We start from the raw sequence: 24833 nt of genomic DNA on the forward strand, positions 1-24833 counted from the left end.
AACCGAACATGGAGTCAGATGGGGACACAAGATATCACAAGGCACACTTTGTGGTCACTTAACCATGCCTCATCTAAATCCTCCCTCTCATCCCTGAAAAAGCTGAGGAACCTTAAAATGAAGGAGACCTGTATCCCCAATACTCAAGCATGGTCCCTGGGTTCCTTCAGCCCCTGGGCTTGTGGAGTTGAAATGCCCACCAGGTGTATCTGGCCAATAGACCCAAGACGGCTTCTGATGCTTTCCCACAGCCCACTGAGAAAAAGAACCAGTAGAGGACCAGAATGGAACCATCAGCCCCAAAAGTGAAAAGGGTGCAGCAGGGTCCTAGGTGGACAGATGGTTGGACACCAGCACAGGACTGGCATCACGTTAATCTTCCTGAAACTCAGATTTAAGGAAGCAGGGAAACCCTCAACTGACTGAGATCTATGTCCTGCCATCTGGTGAATGGGAGCTTAAATAGAAACAGTGAAGGAGATACTAGAGAGATCATGAAACATTAATGTCACTTTTCTTTAAATTAAAAAAAAAATGTTTATGTATTTATTTTGAGACAGAGAGTGAGAGCCAGAAGGGGGCAGGGAAAGGGGGAGAGAGAGAATCCCAAGCAGACTCCATGCTGTCAGCACAGAGTCCCACATGGGGCTCGATCTCATGAACGGTGAGATCATGACTTGAGCCACAATCAAGAACCGGATGCTCAGGGATGCCTGGGTGGCTCAGTCGGTTGAATGTCTGACTTCGGTCAGGTCATGATCTCACGGGTTCATGAGTTCTAGCCCCACATCCGGCTCTGGAGCCTGCTTCCGATTCGGTGTCTCCATCTCTCTTTGTCCCTCCCCCCCCTCGTGCTCTGTCTCTTTCTCTCAAAAATAAATAAATGTTAAAAAAAATAAAAAAAATAAAAAAGAACCGGATGCTCAACCGACTGAGCCACCCAGACACCCCTTTCTTTAAACGTTTTAAAAAAGGTAATTATAGATTAATGTGCAGTTCTAAGAAATGATACAGAGATCCCTTGCACCTTTTAGCCAGGTTCCCCCAAAGTAACATCTTGCAAAACGATAGTGCAATATCACAAACTAGACATTGGCTTTAATGTAGTCAAGATACAGAACATTTGCATAACCACAAGGACCCCTCATGTTATCCCTTTATAGTCACATCCTCTTTCTCCCAAACTCATCCCCTCCCTAAAAAGATTTCTATAACCTTTTCATTTGAAGAATGTTACCTAAGTTCAATCACATAGTATGTAGCCTTTTGGGAGTAGTTTCTTTAACTCATCATATTTCTCTGGAGATTCATCCAGATGCTTATGTATATCAAAAGGTCATTTGTTTTTTATGTGCTGAGTAGTATTTACATGGTATAGAAGTACTACAGTTGGTCAATTATTCATCCATTGAAGGACATCTGGGTTGTTTAAAGTTTGGGGCTATAATGAATAAAGTTGCTATAAACATTAACGTACAGGCTTTTTGTGAAGGTTGGTTTTCATTACTCTAGGATATATGCTCAGGAGTGTGGTTTCTGGGTATAACAACTGCATGCTTAATGTTTAAAGAAACTGCTGAAGTGTTTTCCTGAGTAGCTGTACCACATGACATTCCCACCAGCAACGCAGTGATGAGCTGTCTCATTCTTCCACCTCCTTGCCAGAATTTGGAGTTGTCACTATTTTTAATTTTAGCCATTTTTACAGACGTGTAGTGATATTTCGTTATGGCTTTAATTTGCATTTCCCTAATGTCTAATGAGGCTGAACATTTTTTTCATGTGCTTATTTGAGATCTATATGTCTTTCTCCATGAAATCCTTATTCATGTCTCTGCTTATTTACTAAACAGGTTGTTTTTGATTGTTGAGTTTTGAGAGCTCTTTTAATATTAGTCCTTTTTCAGAGATGTGGTTTACAAACATTTCTCCCACTCTGTAGTTTATCTTTTTATCCTCTTAATAGGGTCCTTCACAGAAGAAAACATTTCAATTTTGATGAAGTCCAATTTATCGGTTTCTCCATTTATGGATTGTGCCTTTGGTGTTAAGTCTAAGAACTCTTTGTCTAGCCCTATATCCTGACATTTTCTCCTAATTCCTTTTCTAAACATTTTATAGTTTTAATTTTACTTTTGGGTTCATGAACCATTCTGAGCTACATTTCAGTAACGTGTGAGATTTATCTTGTTCTTTTTTGTTTTTTGGCCAGCACCATTGTTGAAAAGGCCATCTCTCCCCCATTGAATTGCTTTTACACCTTTGTCACAGATCATTTGACACAATTATGTGGATCTATTGCTGTTTTCTCTCATATGTCTATCAATATCACATGGCCTTGATTACGGTAACTATATAATAGCTCCTGAAGGTGAGTAGACTGCCTCTTCCCACATGATTCTTCTTTTTCAAAATTGTTTTAGCTAGTTTAGTTCCTTTGCATTTCCATATAAACTTTAGAATAATCTTGTATCTAATTGTAAAAAAATATTTCTAGGATTTTCATTGGAATTACATTGAACCTTTTTTTTTTTTTTTTTTTTAATGTTTATTTTTGAGAGAGAGACAGAGCATGAGCAGGAGAAGGGCAGAGAGAGAGAGGGAGGCACAGAATCTGAGGCAGGCTCTAGGCTCCAAGCTGTCAGCACAGAGCTTCACATGGGGCTCAAACTCACAAACCGCAAGATCATGACGTGAGCTGAAGTCAGATGCTTAACCAATTGAGCTATCCAGGTGCCCCTGCATTGAATCTTTAAATCTGTGTATTAACATGGGAAGAAGTGACATATTTACTATGTTGTCCTCCAACTCAGGAATATGGTATGCCTCTCCATTTATTTAGATCTGCTTTGGCTTCTCTCATCTGCATTGCGTAATTTTTAGCACACAAGATGTATGCATGTCTTGTTAGATTTATACCTAATTATTTAAATGTTTTGGGTGATCATTAATAGCATTTTAAATTTTGGTGGTCATGTGCTTATTGATGGTAAATAGGTATATAATTGCTTTTTCTATGTTTATCTTGTATCTTGCAGCCCTGCTGAATTATGATTAATGCTAAGAGGTTTTTGTTTTGTTCTTTGCAGATTCTTTTGGATTTTTCTATGTAGACAATCATGTCATTCACAAAGAGGGACAATTTTTTCCCCATATCTGTATGCCTTTCTTTTTTGGGGTTTCCTTATGGCACTGACAAGAGCTTCCAGCATTGTGTTCAATAAAAGTGGCAAGGGGCGCCTGGGTGGCGCAGTCGGTTAAGCGTCCGACTTCAGCCAGGTCACGATCTCACGGTCCGTGAGTTCGAGCCCCGCGTCAGGCTCTGGGCTGATGGCTCGGAGCCTGGAGCCTGTTTCCGATTCTGTGTCTCCCTCTCTCTCTGCCCCTCCCCCGTTCATGCTCTGTCTCTCTCTGTCCCCAAAATAAATAAACGTTGAAAAAAAAAATTAAAAAAAAATAAAAATAAAAATAAAAATAAAAGTGGCAAAAGCAGACATCTACGCCTTGTTCTCAATCTTAGGACTTGGTCTACTTTTCCTTTCCATTCTATCAGTTTTTGCTGCACACATTTTGCAGTTCTGCCCCTTTGTGCACATCCCTTTAGTATTTCCTGTTTTCTCTGTGGAGTGATCCTGGATCTATTTGGCTCTGCAGTTTGTGCTATACATCCCTCTACTTCTTCTTCTGTGGTTGCTCCTCTCATTTTCTCTTCATTCCTACATCTGCCTTCATTTTTCCCGGCATCTCTGTCTTTTCCCTTGGATTTCCTTTCCTCTCATAACTTCTTTGAGGGCTTTCTTTGCCTCTTCTCTCTTCCTTGCCATTTTCTTTCTTTCTCTCTGCTGCTAACTACTTCTGTTCCTTTAAAGCTAAGGATATTGGTGGGAAGCACAGAAGCTGCTCTGTGGAGTGTCCCTGGTGACCAGGGGTGGAGGGGCAGACAACAAATGGCACCACCTGCCCCTAGGGCAGTTTTCTCTCCTTTCTTGGATTTTGGCTGAGAATAGGGAAAGCAGGCTTTGGATGAAAGACATCGTTATCAGTGTTTATGTTATGACTCATCTGGAGCTTTCCTGCAATACTTAAACAGGCTAATATTTCTGCAAAGTCACTTGGCTTCAGCCTATTGCATTCAATTCATTAGACAAGGTCGTTTTTGAAAGAGTTTTCTGGCTTTCATTATAAGCCACTCTGTCCTACTTAGTGCTATCAAAATGTTGATTTAAATGCCCCCTTGTCTATCATGCAAAGTTAATAATGATACTATTAAGTTTCCCTACTCCTACCGCAGGAGCCGTTAGCAGTGGCTCTTAAAGTATGGCATGCATTTAAATCACCAGTTAAAATGGGGCTTCCTGAGCCTCAGCACCAGAAAGTAGAGAACAGAGTTGGGTGGGGCTCAGAAATTTACATTTTTACAAGCCACACTACCACATCTCATGATTCTGACACAGCAGATTTCACACTACACTCTAGAAAGCACTGCCGTAAATGATTGTCAGTTGATCCAAAAGTGATACGGTGTGATTTTTTTCACCTGTGACCCTCAGGCCCACGTGTGGCTCTGTTGACCCCTCTACCTCAGGCATAGGAGAGACATATTAATAATAGTAAGAATATAAGAGATTAACTATGAGAGTGAAACAGAAGTTTTAACTGACCTCTCCTAGGTATATGCCACCATGTTTTGTTGGGTTTTAGGCCGATGCAAAAACCCAGGCATGAAAAGCATGGCCTCCAATTACTTTATTGATATTTGTATGTGACTTTTGAACCTATATGAGTGAGAGGTGCTATCTCAGATAAGCTGAGTTCTGTTTCTTGGGTTTCCTGTTTAACTAAGCATAGCTGGTCACTGTCCTAGGATCGGATGGAAGGACAGAGCCGGCACTCACAGATGGGCCAGCAACCCGTGCTAGCTGAGACCTGCCCACCTCCTCCTTGGCGCAGTCCCGGCAGTGTCTGTCACTCTCGCCTCCCACCCTGATTAGGCCCAAAGCCTGCCCACTTGAGCTCTGTCATCGCTCCCATCAACCCTCGCAAGCACCCCTCATGGGCTGAGCCAAGGGTGGCCAGGGCTGGCAGCAACCCAAGAGAGAACAGTGAAACTGGGTTGGGGGAGAACGTCTGTGGTGAAAGTCCGGGCCCCCCTGGGCTGAGTCTTGACATGACCCAGTCTCCCCAGGACCGAGAGTCCCTGCCAGGCTGATGGGGGCTGGCCGGACATCGTTTGCCTCTCGCACTTGGCAACATCTTGCGTCGCCCTTGCTCCGATCCTAAATCTCCAGCTCATATGTTCCTTTCCCCACTCTCCCGCAGCCCAGCTCACAGCGCTCTCTCAGCTGCTGCCAGCCTTGGCGCCCCTGGCTGTAAAGCCAGCTCCAGGCTCATCTTTCACTCCAGCCTCCTTTCTGTGAATTCCAATAGCCCATGGCAGGGGCGTGGCTCTCTGACACTTATTTTGCAGTCAGAGTCATGTCTGAGTCTCTCCTGTTTTGTCCATCTCTCCTCCCTAAGAGGAAGGACCCCATTTTGTGCCTTGGGTCTCTCATCTAGCTCCTTAGAGATACTCGGCATGCTTTGGATGAATGGATGGGTGGGCCCATGCACTTCATAAGTTCAAGGGACTGCTGAGCCAAAGTGGGAAGAGGCAATTGTCACTAATTACAGTGATTAAGAGTTACAAACATGAGGAAGAGAAAAAAATAGAGTCAATATGTCTCCCAAATTCCAAGAAAACTGGAATACTCTCATCCCATCTGACTGCAATTTTCTCCTGTTGACTTATCATCTTTCCCCTGCTGGTTTTGTTAGTTTGGTTGGTTGGTTACTTCTCTGTCGTCTGTCCTAGAGACTGGGGTCATCTCTTATTGGTTGGCATATGCAGTCCTGGGCACTGGTGCAATGCTTATTCTTTCCAGAAACATTAGGACTTGCTTTGACCACAGATGATTCTATTTTTTTAAATTTAATTTTATTATTTTTTTATTTTTTTAAGTTGGCTTCACACCCAGAACAGAGCCCAACACGGGGCTCAAACTCATGACCCTGAGATCAAGACCTGAGCTGAGATCAAGAGTCAGACACTTAACTGACTGAACCGTGCAGACACCCCAGATGATTCTTGTGAGTACAAAACTAACTTCATAAAAAAAAAAAAGTTGTACTAAATAATATGCACAATTCAGTGTAAATAAGCATATATGATAGTATACCCTTTCTCTCTAACTTTATATTGCATTGTATAGATATTTATTACACCAGTGTTACCTCTGTATTGATGGAATCAAAGTAGATCTCATCTTTAAATGAATTAATGAGTCTCTTCTTTAAATAGTTTATCCCAGTCATTAAGAATACAGCACTTGGCATCAGCGACCTGGATTCCTGACTTGGCCCTACGTGCTGTGAGTCTGCTATAAAATATGGATGATTACAGCCTATTTCACAAGGCTGTTGTAAAGATTACATGAGATAATGCATGCAAAGTTGTTGACACAGCTTTGGGCATGCGGTAAGTGCCAAATAAATGTTATATTTTGTTCTTAATATTATGACAGCTGGATAAGGTTCTGGACCTTGTGCCAATTCCAAAGGATCAAAGCCGAATGGACTGGAATGGAAAGAAAGCAAGAACTATGAATTGAGGACCTGCTATGATCAAGGTACGTGCTAAACAAAAGTGTGTAAGACACGTTAGAGCATCAAGGACCGTGTGATTTCATTAAGGGAGAAGCTAATGAAAAATTACCTGGTAGGTACTAAAGAACACAAGGGTTATGGAGACTTAGAGCTTGTGAGCAGGGAGGTCAAACCATGCAGAGCCTAGTGGGGGCTGTGATAAGCATCGTGGATTTAACTTCCACACACTCAGAATGAACTCTCAAATCCCGAACGTGGCCAACAGGGCCCTGCCCAGTTTGGCCTGCCTGCCTCTGCAACCTCATTTGGGGCCACTCAGCCTCTTACTTAATACCCTCCTCTTCAGTTCCTCAAAACGTCAAGCTGTCTCCTGCCTCAGGAGGTCTTTGTACAGGGTATCCTCGTTCAGCTGTGTCCCCACGCCCAAGGCTGGGCACCGGCCGCAGCTGTCTGCCAGAAATGCCTGGTTCTAGTCACACAAAGGCACGGAATGTGCCCTGCTTCCACGCCCCCACCGCTCTTCCAAGAAGAGCCTTTCCTTCATATTTCACCAACTCTTACTAGCCTTTTTTTAAAAATTCTTTTTGTTTTTTTTTTTAATGTTTTATTTATTTTTGAGAGAGAGAGAGAGAGAGAGGCAGGGGCAGAGAGAGAGAAGGAGACACAGAATCCGAAGCAGGCTCCAGGCTCCGAGCTCTCAGCACAGAGCCCTGATGCGGGGCTCAAACCCATGAACTGAGAGATTACAACCTGAGCTGAAGACGGGCACTTAACCAACTGAGTCGCCGGGCACCCCTATCAACTTCTACTATCCTTGAAGTCTACACGTAAATGTCAGTTTCTCAAAAGGCATCCCCTGACCCCCAGTCTGAATTGGGTGCCTTCTGTACTCTTTTCCAAGGAAGCCTGGGCTTCTCCTTCATACCTCTTTCTCAGTTCATAAGCATACCTCAACCTACACAATCATTTGTCTATACCTACTCATTTGATAGCCTGTCAGCTCTCTGTCCACTTCTGTTTTTCTCCCCATACTCTCCTCAATATAGTACCTGACCAGAATGGATCTCAAAAAACATTAGTTCCTTGCTTTTGGTATGATCTCATCTAAATGTAGAATCCAAAAACAAAACAAAACAAAAAATCAAACTGAACTCATAGATACAGAGAACAGATGGGTGGTTGCCAGAGGTGGGGTGGCAGGGAGGGGGGTGGGTGAAATGAATGAAGGGGGTCAAAAGGTACAAATGTCCACTAAAAAGACAAATAAGTCCTGGGGGTGTAATATAGAGCATAATGGGTATAGTTTTATATATATATATATATTATACATATTTACATATATTATCTATGTTTATATTATATATAATACTGTATTGTATATATATAATACTGTGTGTGTATATATATATATATATATATATATATATAAAACTATATACAATACTGTATTGTATGTCTGAAAGTTGCTAAGAGAATAGATCTGAAAAGTTCTCACAAGGAAAAAATTAGCAACTATTTGTGGTGATGGATGTGTTAACTAAACTTACCATGGTGATCGTTTCACAATATATACATGTATCAAACCATTATATTGTATACCTAAATCAAATACAATGTTATATGTCAGTTATATCTTAATAATAATTGTTTCATTGAATATTTTCATAAAACAAAAATAAGATATACTGAAGTCATCTGGTTACATTAACTGATGGAAGTGTTATATTACTGAATTCATCTGTAAAATGAAGATATGATAAACACTGCCATACTTTTCGCCTATCATTTAAATCCCAAATTCATAGGATATCACATTCAACTCCTGATTTTCAGGAAAATCTATTTATACAGCCAAAATCTGTTCTGAAAAGTAGAATGGTTACTCTCTTTTGTGTCTGCACATTGAATGTTACTATTTCACATCCATGTTGCACATGAAGTAACCTATAAATTGCAATTTTAAGGGACTATGGTAGGTACCATCTTTACAATATTTCTAAATTAATTTCTAAATTGCACAAATTTCTAAATTAAGCACTTTCATATGGAAATTGAGATTTCTGACTTTCCTTGAAATATCAGAAGAGCTGGAACTACATCTCTACCTTTTAGTAGATAAAAGCACCATTTGTTTTTTAAGTAAATGAACGAATGAAAGAGGAGGCTGCTTGGAAAAGGAGCGGCCCACTAGACTTTGAACAAGGAGGAGTGTGTGGATAGGCAGAGGAGAGCAGTGAGGGCATCTCAGGAAGACAAAATGGCAGAAGTGGAGGTTTGGAGATGCAGACGTGCAGAGTGAGTGTAGAAGAGGCTGACTTACTTGAACAGAAAGCTTATTTGAGGGCACTGAATGGAGTGGTGTATTTAAGGTACACGAGAGAAAGAGTGTAAAGGATGTGAATATTAGGACGAGCAGTTCTGAGTTGGGGGTGTTTGGGTAAGAGAACGATATGGCTAATTTGAGCTTGAGGAGGGTTGATCTGAGGGCATAGCCCGGAGAGACAGAAAGAAGAGTGGAAAGGAAAGGTGACCAGCTGAGAGGCTGATGCCATTGTCTGCATGGGAGATGACTGATCTCAGACTGAGGCAGCAGCAGTGGATGGAGTGGTGATGCCACAAGCGAAGAGTCCATCAGACTGGCCACTCTTCCATGGCTTTGGAGAGAGAAGGGAGGAGACCACACAAAAAGAGGAGGCAAGATGACTCCAGGGTCTCCAGCCAGGGAACGGGGTGAAGGACAAAACAATGGCATCAGGAGGGCATGCCAGAACCGGAGGCAGGGTTCTCAGCTTGGATTTAGATGCAATGTGTTCATGGCAAAGTCCAGCCAAGAGCTCGAGGTGCCAAGCTGGCGCTCAGGGGGAGAGGGCCCAAATGGAGTGGTGGAGGTGAGAGGTGGAAGTTTAAGGGTGGGTGGCATCTTCAGGGACAACAGTGGGTAAGGAAACCACAGGGTCAAAGACTGACCACCTCATAGGAGGCAAGAGCAGGAAGAGAGAGGAGCCCGCTCTGGAGGTGGAGAGGAGTGGGGGGCAGAAATCAGAGAAGACAGGGAGCGTAGTGACTCCAAAGTCATGAGAGGAGAGTGGCTTGAGAAGAAGCAGGTGGTCAGTTCGAATATTGCAGGGAGGAGTAACAGACAGTAGGACCGCCATGAGGTCTCCTATCAGGACTGGTAAGTCACTGGTGACCTTTTAGAGAAGAGCTGGGCCAGGAGCCAAAGCACTGGGAGTTAAGCATTTGAGTGGGTGGCAAGGACATGTTAGAGCAGGTGTGGATCACTTGTTTAAGAAGTTTGCCTACGAAAGGTAGGAGAGAGTGGTACAGCAGCACTGGGGGGCACGTCGTGTGGGGTACGTCCCGTGGGCCTCAGGACAGCATATGAGGAACACCAGGGCCCCATATTTGTGGCATGCCTCCAAGTCCAGTCCCTTTGTGGCATGCCTCAACTCCAGGGACAGATTGAAGAAAGCTACATTCATACTGCATTTCATGGTCAGAGGGAAGGTGGGGAAGGCATGGGGTAGCAGAGGAAAGACAGTGGCTCCATTAAAGGGAACTGAGTGTGTGTGGGGGATACCTTCTGCAAAGTCAAGAATCCGAAGAAAAGGGAGGACTGAGGAGCCTGGGGAAAAGTATCACTGATCTTTGCTCCAAGTGAACGTCCCTCAGGCCAGTCATTAAAAATACCCTGGCTGCAATCCTGTTCTTCCCATGTAAGCCAAGAAGCAAACTGTTTTCACCCACTGTCCCTGATACCATCTGGCAACGTGTCAAGCAATTCAACAACTGTGTGTCCTCCCTTGAAACCGGAGAGCTGATGTTTATCCCCGGTAATCTCCTGTCACTTTCCACCACCCTCAAATGAGGCCCGGGCTATGTATAGCTGGGCATTGCACGTGATGTCTCCACGCGGGGGGCAGGCAAGGGAATGGAACAGCTATTTTATGAGAGTGAAGTAAATATTGGGGCCTGTTGGGGCTGGAATGGGTGGCCTCTGATTATTGGGGTAAGAGGGAGGCTGTTGACTGTTTTATTGGCACTGTGAGGCTCTCACTTTGGTCAATGCCAGGGAAGAAACCCAAGGGCCAAGGCTGTGTGTTTTACACTCTACCATGTTGAGAGCAGTAGCAACTATAATAAAAGTATCACCCATTGGGTGTTTGTTCTATGCTCCAAGGCCTTGCATGAATTATCTTATTGAATCTTCCCCAAACCCACATAAGAGTAGAAGTTTGCAGATGAGGAAATGGAGGCATAGAGAGGTCAAACAACTTGCCTAAGGCCACACAGTGCTTAAGTAACATAGCTGGGTTCCCGACCTGACACCGTGGCTCCGGAGCCCCGGCTCTCACCCATTACATTCTACTCCTGCACCTGGGTCTTAGAGAAACCCAGGCTCCAGTCATCAGCTGTGAGACTCTGAGCGGGTCACAACTTCTCCCATCTCAACTTTCTAGTCTACAGATGAGCTCTCATTCTTGTAGAGGTTACATGGGAGCAAGTGCTTAAGGAAGGTTTGTTCCCTCTAAAGTCACTTGGGGCAACACCATGACATTGAGCTGGTAGTTAGTGAATCCGAGCCCACATCAGCATTACTTGGAGGAGGGTCTCGTGAAAACACAGAGTTCCTGGGCCCACCTCAGAGTTTTTGACTCATCAGGTCTGGGATGGGATTTGTGACACGCACTTGCATTCATGATGAGCAATGCATCCCTGGTGACGCTGATGCTGCTGGTCCCAGGCCCACACGTTGAGAACCACGGCTTACAACGGTCTCTAACCTATAATCACAATCTTTTATCACATAGCATCTTGCGATGTCCATACAGACTGAATGAGAAAGGCCAGGTTTTTCCCTTTTCACACTAAAAACATTGCTGCAATGGATTTTTTTTTAAAAAATGGCATTGACTGACATGGGACCAGGCCGCGCCCTTTAACCTTGTTCTCAGTGGGGTTCTGTTGTGCCCCAGAGGCTGTGAAAATGACATCTGGCAGTCCCGGACCTGACCTCTTCTGGTAGCTCCCTCCTCAGCCTGCCTTAGAAGGGAGTCCCACAAAGTAGTCACTATGTTCTGGAAGCCAGAGAGACACCAGCCCTTTTCTTTTTAAATTTTTTTTAACGTTTTTATTTATGTTTGTTTGAGAGAGAGAGAGAGAGAGAGAGAGAGAGAGAGAGAGAGAGCACGAGCACAAGAGGTGGGGGACAGAGAGAGAGGGAGACAAGAATCTGAAGCAGTCTCCAGGCTCTGAGCTGTCATCACAGAGCCTGACGCAGGGCTCGAACTCATGAGCCATGAGATCATGACCTGAGCTGAAGTTGGACGCTTAACCAATGGGGCCCCAGAGACCAGCCGTTTTCTAACTAAAACTTCCATAGTTTGGTGCACCTCATCCAAAAACAAACAAACACACACACAATGCAAGAGGTGCTTCAGCTGACGGAGAAGCTTCCTAAAGATAAAACAATGAGCAGACCAGGAACTCTTTGACTTGTCGCTCCCAGAGCGCGTGGTGAAAAGCAGAAGAGAAGCCTGTTGCTGCTTGGCTGAACCGTATCAAATGTCTGACCAGTGTCTGTTCTGCTAGCATCTGCTAATGACAACAAATAGCATGGATATCCAAAGCGTGGGGACAGCAACATGCTCTCACGTACCCAATAGTTTCAAGAATAGCCCTTTGTTGTGTGCCAAACACGTGCCAGTCGCCTTACACATCCCCTTGTTTCTCTTTGTAAGAACTCTGTGCTGAAGGTATTGCGGTTTCTAATTTTACAAAGGAAGGCTGGAGGAGTGAAGTGACCTGCCTGTGGTCACACACTAGTGCAAGGACTCCAACCAGGTGTGTCTAACTCTGAGCTGTGTGCTTCTCTGCCAGGGGATATTGAGGGCTCCCATTTATGTGTTGTGTCCACTTTTTTCTTTGAGTCTGGGGGATGCTCTCATTGTCTTCATAAATAAATCGGGTGAGTGTGGTCAGATCCATTTGGTGTCCTGAGCCAACTTGGCCGTGTGTGTCGGTGTGAGGTATAGGCAGGTGAGCATGTGAGGGAGTACCTGTTGGCTCGCCTGGCCCGCCTCCATGGCCAGCACACAGCAGATGGTGAGGAGAGGCCGGTCTGGCATGGGGCACCGGGCAGCAGGCAGGCACTCCTGGAACAGGCTCTGCGGGCACTCAGAAGCGGGTCTGGCCGGCCCAGCCCAGCACGCTGCAAGATGGCGCACTGGCCATCTTCCTGCATGGCTGTCCAAACAGAAATGGCTTATCTGGATAAAATCACATCCAGTTTTCAGAAGAGGGAGCCTCTGAGGCTTTTTTGTACAGACTTGGTACTCTGGACGGCTGGCTTTCTTGGTGGAAGAAGTCATTTTAGATGCTAAGGCCGAGCTGTCAATTATACAAAAATCCTCCACACCAACCACTGAGACTCAAACTACAGGAGAGCGGGGCTGCTGCTTTTAAAGAAAAGCCGAGTGATTCTGAAACATTTTATTTTTGACTTTTTATTTTACTGCTTTATCTTATGATAGTTTTATAGTGGTGACTTTCATGGTATCTCACGTCTCCATTTAAACATGTTTAACTTTGGGAGAAGGTCTACCTAAGGGATTTGATGGCCAGACTTGAGTAACATAGTGAGAGAAGAAACTTCCAGTGGTTTAGAAGTTCTGAGTCAACAGTGTGTTTTCCATTTTGTGAATCTCTATTCCATCTCTTTATGGAAGGAAGAATTTCACTGTCGTCAACTCAAGCCATGATCTTATAATAGCACTTCTGTCTTTCCAACATCTGCCCCTGGGAAGTGCACAGCAAACTCTCATCAAATATTTGGGCGGCACTTGGGCTCTAAGGAGATCTGCAATTTAAGAGTGGGCATGGTTATACATCGTGGGAGAGAGGACTGGCTTTATGTGAGGGTTCGTTCCCAAAGCCAAACCAAAATAAGCCTGACCTCATCCAGTTTTACAGAGGACAGCAGGTGCAAGTTTGGAGAATGCCATTTTTGGGCAGTGAACAGTTGGAAGAAATACCTGAATCCTGTGTGTGTTGCTATTCTCTGCCCACAGTTCCCACATCATTCCATCTGTAGATTTACTCGACTCCAGCAACTTAATTTTGCCTTCCTCTCCTGGGGTTTAGGAATGCAATCATGGGGACATTTGCCAGTGCTAAATAGGTTTGAAGGCAGGGTCAGCCTCACAGAGCCCAGAAGTTTCTGCCCATGCTGGATATATAGTTGGGACTGAGAGTCCCGTGGTTTAAAAAAAATCAGTTTTACCCCTATGTCAGTGGGATTAAGCAAAGATGACAAACAGGTCCCTGAATCTGACAGAGTCAACCTAATTTTATACTATTCCACTCAATGCTTTTTTGGAATAAATTTAATGTTAAAAAGAGATCAAGGACAAATATATTTTCAATATAGGCAACACATTTATAATTGCTTGCCTTTCCCTCTCTTTCCATCCATCCATCCATCCATCCATCCATCCATCCATCCATCCAGTGTTTTCTGGATTTTTATTAAATCCCAAGTAGGTGCTAAGCATTAGCCCATTTGCTCACACTGGTCATTTTGGTTCAACATAATCCAATTGTACAATTAAATGTTGCTCAAGCATGGGTGAGAATCCAGAATACAAGCTAAAGACTCTTGTCCCTTTTTAAGTTGGCCTTGCTTACAAACACAAAGCAATCCCTTTCAGCTGTTCCTTGGTTTAGTGGAAGGAACATGTCATTTGGAACCAAACAGACATGAATTCAAATCCTGATACATGCTCTGCCATTTTATAGCTTTGTGACCTTGGGCAGTCTACTTTCAGGATCAGTTCTTTGCACATGATGTGAACAAATGTTGTTAAGAGTTAAGTAAAGTAACATATATAAAGCGCCCATACTGGGTACGCTTCATGGCAAATTCATAACAAGTGCTATCTCCCTTCTCCTTCTCTTCTGTTCACTTAACATTCACTCAACAAACACCACTGAGTGCCCACCATGAGTCAGATGCTAATGTAGGTGATGGCATACAGCAATGAAGAGAACATTTTGCCTCTGCCTTTGTGGATTTTACATCTCTAAGGGCGTCACACAACGGGCACCGTGCCAGCCAAGCTCTATGGAGAAAAGACAGAGTAGGGAAGACAAGTCAAAAGGAGTGCTCAGAGAGTGATCTGTGGAGGAGGTCAGGGAAATAACTTCTTTCATAAGATGCCATTTAAGCAAAGAACTAAAGTTCTTTGAAGGTGAGTTCTTAGCATTAATGAAAGAACATCTCCTTAGCTGTAAGGGGCCATGCCATCTGCATTTTGTAAGGAAGCGGGTATGAATATTTGATGGATCAATGAAAGGGTGAATGTTTCTCTTTGGGGAGCCATGGGCTAAGTTTCACATTATAGAACACTCACGAGTTTGCTGTAACCAGTTTTCTCATAGTTTTCTCTTAAACATGGTAACACCTTAGTATCCCCTATTCTCTAGGGTTCTCTGATTTGTCATTTCTTGGCAGAAAAGGGCAATGCAACACAGCAACCCAATAGATGTTTTTCATCTTTCTGAAGGTAAATGCTGGACCCTGACTGAAGATTACTTTCTGATCTGTCCTTAGAAAACCCTGTAACTCAAAGGGAAACCTCTCAGGTAGGGTAAGGCTTCCCATGAGCCCAGTCATCCCCTTTTAAGGAGGTCCAAAGTGTGAATCACTGACTGTCAGAGAGGACAGTGGGAGTGCACTGGGAGGCTTGGGTGAGACCCAGAGCAGATTTGAATCCCTACAGCCCCAGTAACCAACTTATCCCAGCAGTTCAAACCAGAGGTGTGCTAACCGGTCCAATAGCACTGGAGAGAGGCAAGAGACAAAGGGTCAAGCAATCACAACACGATTCTGGTCATCTAGAAAATTTCTCTAACCCAAGAGGCCAGTACTATGCTTTGGAAACTTTAACATGCCTATGAATCACTTGGGAAATGCCATTTAAATGCAACCAGCACCCAGGTGATGTCACTGGAACTGCTCTGGGTTCCACATTTTGAGCATCAAGTCTCAAGTGCCTGTAAACTTGGCTGCACACGAGAATCACCCAGGGAGCTTTTAAATTCTGTAGTACATAGATATCATCTCTTAGCTCATCATCAATGAAATCAGGATCTGGGGGGAGAAGACCCAGGCACCAGTATTTTTAACAATTCTGTGGTGATTCCAATATGCAGCCAAGGTTGAGACCTATTGCAACCGGCCAAGAACACGGTCTAAATTTCGAGCAACAGGTGAAGAGAATTAGCAGTTGATAAGCACTGGGTATATATTTCAGACCCTCAATTAGGCATCCTACATAGATGAACCTCCTAAACAGTAATCAGCATAACCAAATAATAATACCTGATACGTGTACAGCTTCTTATAATGTTATGAGAAATTTCCATTCACCTGCTTTCATTGAAGTCTTCTCATTCACTGATAGAAACTACACGACTGGTTTAGCAGAGGAGCAAAATGCGGGGCTCATCTGTGACTTGCCCTGGATCCAAAAGCAAGTGTCAGGGAATTTCAGCACTCTGAACTCCAGATGTCTGCTTTTCCTGAGCATGGCTCCCTCAACTGAGGTCAGATGTAAGGGGACGGCCATGCTCAGAAAGCGCACACGAGAGTCACGTCAATGACACTGGGCACACTGGCGGGTCTGAAGAGGTTGTGCTCCCAACCGAAGATATTTCACCGATGTGCAAATCGGTTAGGAGACTAGGTTCTGAATAGAGAAGGGAGCTCGGTCTGTTAGGGACCTTGGTAGACTCAGAGCAGCAGCAGCAAGAGATTTGTATAAATAGTGGCAGAACCCAGAGGCCAACATGGCCCAGGATTCTGATCCTTGATTCTGCTACAGATGGTGGAACCGGCCTCCCCCAGCCCCATAGGGCCTCATGCATAATCTGTGCCAGACTCACCATCCAAAATTATTGGAAAATAATCTGCTTACCAGTCCTGGAAAATTGGTCATAACAACAGGCTGTCTTCTTCCTGGTGGATAGGCCATTTCCAATAATTTTATGTGACCATCCTGCAATCAATACCTAAGAGGGCCCAGGAGAAAGCCACTAGGCAGGTTGTGTGTGGATGGCAGCAACTTTCATGTGGTGAGTGGAAGTCGGACTTCCATAAGCAGGAAGAAGAGAAGGTCCCCAGAGGGAGACACAGAGGAGCAGCCTCGGACCTCACACCCCAGCTGAGGCCTGTTGAAAATAACAGGAATACCAAGTCAACCTGGCATGAAACTACCAGGATGGTGTGGCTGTTCCTGCAGGACCCTGGGCTGCCTGCCCTAGAGACCGCCCAAGGGACCTAGCTCCCCCTCAGCAACTGAAGCGGTTTTCACTGTTCACAATGAGGAAGTCACAGCTCATTCATCACTCGTTCACTGGCTCATTTGTTCATTTATTCATGCTAACGTTACTCAGAGTCTGGTAAGAGCAGTGGGTATTTGGTGAATTAATATTTCTGTTCAGGGATTCACGATACGTATTTTCATGTTCCAAATCGCTCAGTAATTTGCCTGAGAAGATCCCCCAAGGCTTCTCCTAATCCAATAAATATATATCGGTTATGGGTTGGCCTGTTTGCATGCTCCCACAAAACACATGTACACACTTAATAGTATCAGCTTTGAACATGAGGGGTGTCTGGGTGGCTCGGTAGGCTGAGTGTCTGCACTGTGACTGAAAATGTGGAAGAGGCCTAGTTAATAAACGGTGTTGGTGAAGAGGCTTAGTGCATCAGGCACGGACTTGGCAAAGCCCGGGAGAGCAGAGGGAGAGCTGAACATGGGGAGGGGGTGCTTCAAGAATCTGTGATCATGGGCAAGCAACTCGTCCTCTCTGGGGCTTAGCTGCCTACGAAAAAGCAACATGGCACCGTGTCACAAATCCCGAGCTCTCTGAAAGTGGCCTGGTGTCCTCAGTCTGTGAAGTGATAGGGTTAGGCTGGGGCCGTCTAAAATCGTGACTCAAGAGTGGAGTGCGGACTGCAAGTTGCCGGTATTTGTGAAGTACTTCCTGTTTGCCAGAAGCTGTGCTCTTGCCAAGCCACCACCGCCGTCTCCACGTCACCAACATGGAGCCCGAACGCAGAGGGGCATCTTCCTTGGGAACGGGGCCCCAGGTCTACCTGACTCGGAAGCCCACGTTACAGCGCACCACTTCTCAAGTATTTCGACCCAAGACAGATGGGTGATGTTGGAGGACTTTCTGTGACACCCTTTCTAGAGCGTGTGATAGCAGCAGTAACTCGCACGGCAGTTTCAAGGGAAAAGTAGAAGCAAGAAACAAAAGGACAAGGAGGAATCAAAATCACGGGCACGTCCTCCTCCTGTGCCTGAGTCCGGTGAGGCTAACAGAATCTGGCTGCTGTGGTGTAACTCAGTTATGGTCTGGGCTGAAGCTGAAGGAAACAGCATGCAGCATGGCAACTCCCTTTATAATTGTGTTGACCCCTCAACAGGAAAACGGGGGAAAGGTACCGAAAAATAATTCATGGGAGAAAGAAATATAAATGGCAGATAATTTTATGGGAACATTCCATCTCGCTAAAAATCAAAGAATTTTCATTAACACTACAATGAAAACCTCAACAGACAAAGATTTTTAAAACTGAAAATTGTGTCAACATCCCCAAATGGACAACTTATCTTAAGAATATGCATGGTCATACCATGGAGTGCTAGGCCAGCCTTAACACTGTTTGTCAAGAATATTAAACTCTTTCGTGACACAAAAATACAATGTACTGAAGTGAAAAAAGCAGGAAACAAAACTGTATAATTGGTATAAGCCCACTGAAAACTGTACGTTTACATATAGACAGAAAGTACGGGGGAGAAATCTATCAGAACGTGAACCGTGTTGCTTTCTGGGTGGATGCTTTTATTGCCTTCTTTTTCCTTTTCCATATATTCCAACATTTCTAAGTGAGCATGTGCTATTTTGTGGATAAAATGCCCAACCAGGAATCGGGATTCCCAGCTGCCTGAGTCCTGTCACTACAAAGCCACGGCTATGAAGTAAAGGTTCAGAACAATCTAGATGGTGTTCAAAGAGAACGTTTCATCGAACATGGCATCCATTCAGCCAGCCTCTACAGAACTTCTCTATAGAACTAGCTACCACGCACTGCCCCTCGTGCCCTCCAGAGCCAGACCCCGGCCAAACTGGAATGCAGTTTGAGCTCGGTGTCACCTGGTGACATTTAATTTGCCCTTTTTCTGCCCAAGCTTTTAGTGACTTTCTATTCTTTCCCTACTCCTCTTCCCTCTTGTCAAACCCTGTTCCCGCACGGGACTCAAACGTGGTCAGATGTAGGTATAAGTGACTGGCAACATTTTAAAGGACTGCTACTCTCAGAGGGGCTTAACTGTGTTTGGAGAAAAATCCTCCCCTAAAGGAATGAGACCCTCATGGGCAAATTTTAGGAAAATCGGGTGGGAAGATCCCTGAGGATCTTTGCTCTTGCGGTTCCCTCCCCAGCCCTTGCTTATTGGCCTGGTAAATTTTCCTCATTTTCACAAACCAGTTCTTCCTTGTTATACCTTCCGTGTCTCTCCTGGGAAGCAGGGCCCTTGTTCTTTGTGCTCTGGGAGTACCTTCTAAGTTGCTCTACTCTTAACAGTGACCCCATTGCACTATAGTTTTTTATTTGCCCTTCTTCCATAATAGGTCAAGAGCCACTTGAGGGTCTCATTTTCCTGTGTCCACAGCATCTATCCCAAGACCTAACCTCTAAGTAACAGACAGATGACTGATTGATCAGCATTCAAGACCCTGAGTCAGGGAGTGACCTGCTCACCCTGTGGAGGGGGATGTTTCTGGGTCATTTTTCTTGTCATCCCTTAGAACGGTGGGCAAAATATACACATGACCATAGTTCCTCTGGGTTTTTAGCAGAATGGGGTGGCCCTTACATGACAGGTCATGAGCTCCTAATCCCTAAAGATGTCTCAGGTGTTTCAACTGGGGGGTAGCAACTAATAACTGTAGAATGAAATCAACTTAATAGGTTGGAATCAATATATATTTTTTAATGAAGACCAACAGAATAGACTAGAACAGAAAGAATAAAACAGAAGACAAAAGAATTTTGTTAAAAACCCAAGTATTTCTCCAAATAATAATCAGTATTGTCCCTTGAAATCTGTGTTTCCGTTGTGTATGTGTCCCTGAGTACTAGGTTGTGGTGAATTATGACACAGAGATACCAGAAGCCACCTTCCTGAACTGGCTGGAGGAGAGGAGCCAACTGTCCCCTGCACTGTCCACCCATGGCTGAGACCTCACTTCCTGTGGACATTGGCTGGGGGCTGCGTCCATGCCTCTTATCCCCCTAAAGCCACCGCACTGGAACAGGCAGCGTACTTCCCTTCATGCAGGTCTCAGGTCCAGGGAATTCAGAGGACAAAATAACTGTTTTGACGATGAAGAAAATGTAGAGGCTTAAATCACTCTCTTTCTACCCATGGGATTCTTGGAATCAGTTTTGTCCTGGACTCTGAGAAAGAGCCTGTACCTGACAGGTACCCCCAACACCCCCAAAACCTCCCTCCATTCCCACCCCCCACTTCCATCCTCATTAAGGGAGCATGGTCTCCTGCCTGGTCGGGGCATCTGCATAAGTAGTGCCTCCCTCCAGGGCTATGCGCTTCTCAACCGTGAGTGTGATACAGCTGGCCTCACCAGGTCTGGGCCCGCGGCAGAGCAACTCTAAGGCAGACTCAAAGCGATCCTCAACAGAGTATCTAGCAGCTAACTGAACACTGTCTCATTTGGTTCTAGCAATATTGCAGTGCAGGGGCTAAGACCACCTTTGCCTGCACTAGTTGGGTGACCCTGGGCAACTTACCTTCTCTGTGCCTCAGTATCCCCCTGTAAAATAGGGATGGGAACTGTACCTATGTCACAGAAATACTGTAAGGATTAAACTAGCTAACATATACAAAGTGCTTAGAACCGTCTCTGTAAACAGTAAGCATTCACTAAATCTTAATTATCGTTACATAATTATCTCTTAAGCCCGTATGATGTTTTTTTTCTATATTTATAGATGAGAAAATGAGACCCAGAGGAACTAAGCAACCTGTCCTATGTCATGTGCCCAGGAAAGGCAAAGCCAGAATATAAATCTAGATCTCCCAACCCCAAGTTCTGTGTCCTTTTCCCCTAAGGATGCCCACCTCAGCTTTAGCACCCTGCAGGGCATCAACTATGTCCTATGGGTCTCTGCCAGGCACTCTTGGATCAAAGGGGCGTGAAGGGATGGTGAGCCCAGGGGAAAGTGCCTTCTCAGGGCCCTAGGTCTTTGCGGGAGATACATTCTTGGGGGAAAGTGTGTGTACGTGTGTGCATGTGTAGGTGTGTGTGCACGTGTGTTTTAATATGATGGGGCATCAGAAATGGGAAGTCATTGCTTGTACTGGCATTCTTTTTGAGTTCCAGGCTGCCAGACAGTGATGAGCATACAGGGTAGGATCTTTATGCCTTCAATTAACTTTTTCAGTCTCTCAATAACTGAGTATGGCAGTTTGAGACAGAGACAATGATATGAGCGAGGATTTCAGGGGCTGAGTAGCAGCTATGCTATACGTCCTGGTTTTTTTCCAGCCTGCAATGTTCCCATAGATAGCACAAAGATCTAAAAACTGTTCCTGCTTTCTCTTTGCATGCAACCCACAAGATGAACGTCCACTTGCAGCCCCCAGGATAAGCCTGAGACAAAACATAATGGTAGTGGTGATATTTTCTAAACGCTTAGTTTTTTGTCAACCTGAGCTCTCTGTAATGACCAGACCGCCACATATAAGTGCTCTGAGAATAGGTGCTTGTATGATGATCGGGAGACACTGAGGATTCTGAAGTACTTTTTAAAGTATCCAACATATTTGACTATATGTCACATGGCTTTCATGGAGTTTATTTGAATCTTTTTTTTTTAAGATTCAAATCTATATGAGTTTCATACATGGTAACTCTCGTAATCACAATATTTGATTAAGCTGAGCTTTCTGAGGTGCTAGTTAACAAGCTGCTGTAATTCTCAAATGTCTCTTTCCACAGGTCTGTGCCTGGGCTGGGCACGGGGCTGATAAGGGATCTTGGTGACTACTAGAATTCCTGGCACTCACAGGTGCTCCTGAAGTGTAAGTGACCTTACACTGTCCAGGAGGCGCTGCAGGAATTGGCCCTGGAGCCCTCACCAAGGATTAGAGGATGGGCCCCACAGTGCCAGGCTTAACAGGCCATGTAATGCAGATAAAACAAGAACTGACTTCAGCATCTGCCCTGAACTCACACCAAGAACTTTCTGAGGCAAAAAAAAAAAAAAAAAAAAAAAAATTCCCGTTAATTAGTGAACGTGCAGCTAAAGATCTTCACACATGTACACTGTGCAATGTTGACTGAACCCAGATCACAAGAGACGAAGATCACTTAGTGATATTCCCCGGCTGACCCATGGAGAGAAGCAAGGTCAAAAGCCTCCTGTCTCTCCAGGATTGCGGCAAAAGTTCAGGGAGCAGAGAGTGGGGAATTAGCACACCGAATGAAACCAGAATCATCTCTGAATGCATTTCACCCAAGGCCACTTAACAAACTTTTAAAATTATCTCAGAAAAATAGTTGCTGGGACTATTGCCCTTGAAAAACCAAGAGGACCATCATGGGACAGATTTTAAATCAGACCCATGCATTGTGCAACACATTCGATTGTCCCTATTTTAGGAGTCAGGCCCCACCCTGCGTTGTTCACACACCCCAGCTTTGCAACAAAAATATCTTCAGATTCACATGAGACTAAAATGCAGCCGGACTTCAGGACACAGTCTCCGCTCCTGCGTTCCCACATCCCCAGGCCGCTGGCCAGCCCGTGCTTGCTGGGACAAGGTGGTCAGCATACCCCCTGCTTACCTCCAGCACAATTTCTTTCAGTTGGAACTGTTTCTGCGCGACTTTGTCTGAAGACACGGGCTCGTGGTAGTAGAGGCAGAGCAAGTCGTATTTCTTCAAAACCTGCTTGAAGTTCTTCTCAGTGAGGCTTACCACGCGGTCCTTGCCGTCATACGTGGGGAAGTTGAGTCCCTCTTCTGCCCTGCAGGAGGACAGCAGGTAGACCCCCACGATGAACAGGTGCGTTCTCTTCATCTGGGAACAGTTTTCGTTTCACTTTCCCAGAAAGACTGAGGGCAGGAAAGTGGCCGGAAGACTCTCAGAGGTCTGGTTGCAAGAAGCGGGGGAGCAGAGAGGCAGATTTGGTCCCTCCTCTCTATCCCTCCTGGGCCCGGAGGACCAACTCTCCACTGCCTGGGCTCCAGCTACTAGTACTCCTGGGCACAGGACACAGGCGTGCGGCGACTGAGGGCCGGGCCGGGCCAGGCCCCAGATACCTCGCATAACTGGGCCCAGCCCCTGTCTCATCAGGAACTCCATTTTTAGGATGCAGTTGTCTCAGGCTAAAAATAAATCATGCAATGAATAAAAAAAAAAAGTTAGATATGACACTGTTGAGGGATTCGCTGATACAGTTTGTCAGAGGGGTAGCAAGGGAGGAGGCAGGAGGGAAAGAGGAGAACTCGTGCACAAGGAATAAGGAGGACAGCAAGGTCAGGGAAGAGAAACTCAAGAAGGAAGGAGAAAAGATGAGAGGGGAGAGAGATGGGACCATAAACGAGACAAGCTAGTGGAGACGTCTGCATGTACACAGGGCCACCCAGGCCTCGGAATCGTTCCGTTAAGGAGAGAAGTCAGCCTGTCCCCTCTGGGTGGGCTGCCTGTCCCCCTACCTACTCATTGCTCACACAGTCCAGTCCAGGCGGACTTCACGTTCTGCACCTGCCTTTCCCCGCCCCCCCCCCCCATCCTCTCTTCTTGGGAACTGGGCCCCGGGTGGCCTCTGTGCCATGCTCACATGGCCCTGACAGGCACTGGGCAAGGGATACAGGGACACCCTCCCTGTCAGAACCCCCGCACTGGGGCCTCAGTTCCTCTCCTTCCACCCCTGCCCACAGCTGAACACTGCTAACACCAGGAAAATCCATCTCCATTTTAAAATAAATTTAAACTACTTTAAATAAAGTAAAAGTTCAACAGTCTTCCTCAGAAATTCTCTTAAACTCTCTTAGATTATGACAGAACATCTCTGTTATATCTCTTTTTTTACCTTAACCCCTAATGTGTCATTTTTGTCCCTTTCCTCTTCATTAAAGACAGACTGGTACACAGAGTCTGGAAGTTGGACAGATGACAGCTCCAATCCCCGTTCTGCCTTTTAATGGCTGGATGCACTTTGAAGCGTCACTCACTCTCTCTGGTTCTCAGTTCCTCCCCCTGCCTTGTTATGAGGATAATTATGACTATATTGTAAGGTTTGGAACACAGAGATGGAAAAGCATCGTACAAAGCAGGTGCGTGGTAGCTATTATATTTACTTCATTCTCACTGGAGATGGTGGAACATAGGTTATTATAAGACTTGTCCGTTTCTAATAATAGTGGTTTGTGAATCCTTTCCGGTCCACTTTCTCCTTGAACCAAGCAGGCAATTGGGGCAGAGTTGATAAGCGCTCATTTCACAGGTGAGCTAACTGAAATTCAGAGAGATCAGCAACTTGTCTGAAATAGCCTTCCTAACTGCCAGTGTGAGGATTTCAGGTGCTGCTGGCTGCTTTAACTATGACTCAGGGCAATTTCTTAAGTGGTTCCTCGACCATCCTTTCTGGTCAAACAACAGGCCAGTCATGTCTTTCCACTCTTTAGAGTGGTCTATGGGTCTTAAAATTTGGACCAAAGTTTTGTCTTCCTTTGGTTGGAAAATCAGCTTTGGAAAGAGTGAGGACTCACTCACGCACAACATTTACAGAGGATTTAAGGAAAAGAGGTTTGTCATCCTACTCGAGGAAGACCAGGCCCCTCCTCTACAACCAGAGGGCCTTATGCTGAGAAGTAGGGTGACAAGGAGCTGTCAGGACACTTTCATGTCCAGGAAGCCAGGACCTTGGAGAACCCATCAGTGAAAACGTGAAAACCTTCAGTTCTTTCTAAAGGTGAATTCTCTCTGCTTTTAAAAATGGAGCCAAAAATAGCCATTCTAAGGCGTGGTTAACTTTCCAGGTCATTGGCAAGCACCAGAGATCTCTGCTTTCTTTAGAAAATTTCCCA

General features: G+C 45.0%; 1 protein-coding gene across 1 annotated transcript in view; it reads right to left on the minus strand.

The window, feature by feature from the left end:
- CASQ2 (calsequestrin 2) overlaps nt 1-23047 on the minus strand; it is a 63659-nt gene extending 40612 nt beyond the window's left edge. The window contains exon 1 of the mRNA XM_040471406.1: nt 22588-23047. Within this exon, the coding sequence (XP_040327340.1) occupies nt 22588-22821 (234 nt within the window). The 5' untranslated portion in view covers nt 22822-23047. The remainder of the gene's footprint in view (nt 1-22587) is intronic.
- Nucleotides 23048-24833: the final 1786 nt, after the last annotated feature.

This window comes from Herpailurus yagouaroundi, unplaced genomic scaffold (assembly GCF_014898765.1).
Source record: "Herpailurus yagouaroundi ecotype Mexico unplaced genomic scaffold, PumYag 77, whole genome shotgun sequence".
In the NCBI taxonomy this organism is placed as follows: Eukaryota; Metazoa; Chordata; class Mammalia; order Carnivora; family Felidae; genus Herpailurus; species Herpailurus yagouaroundi.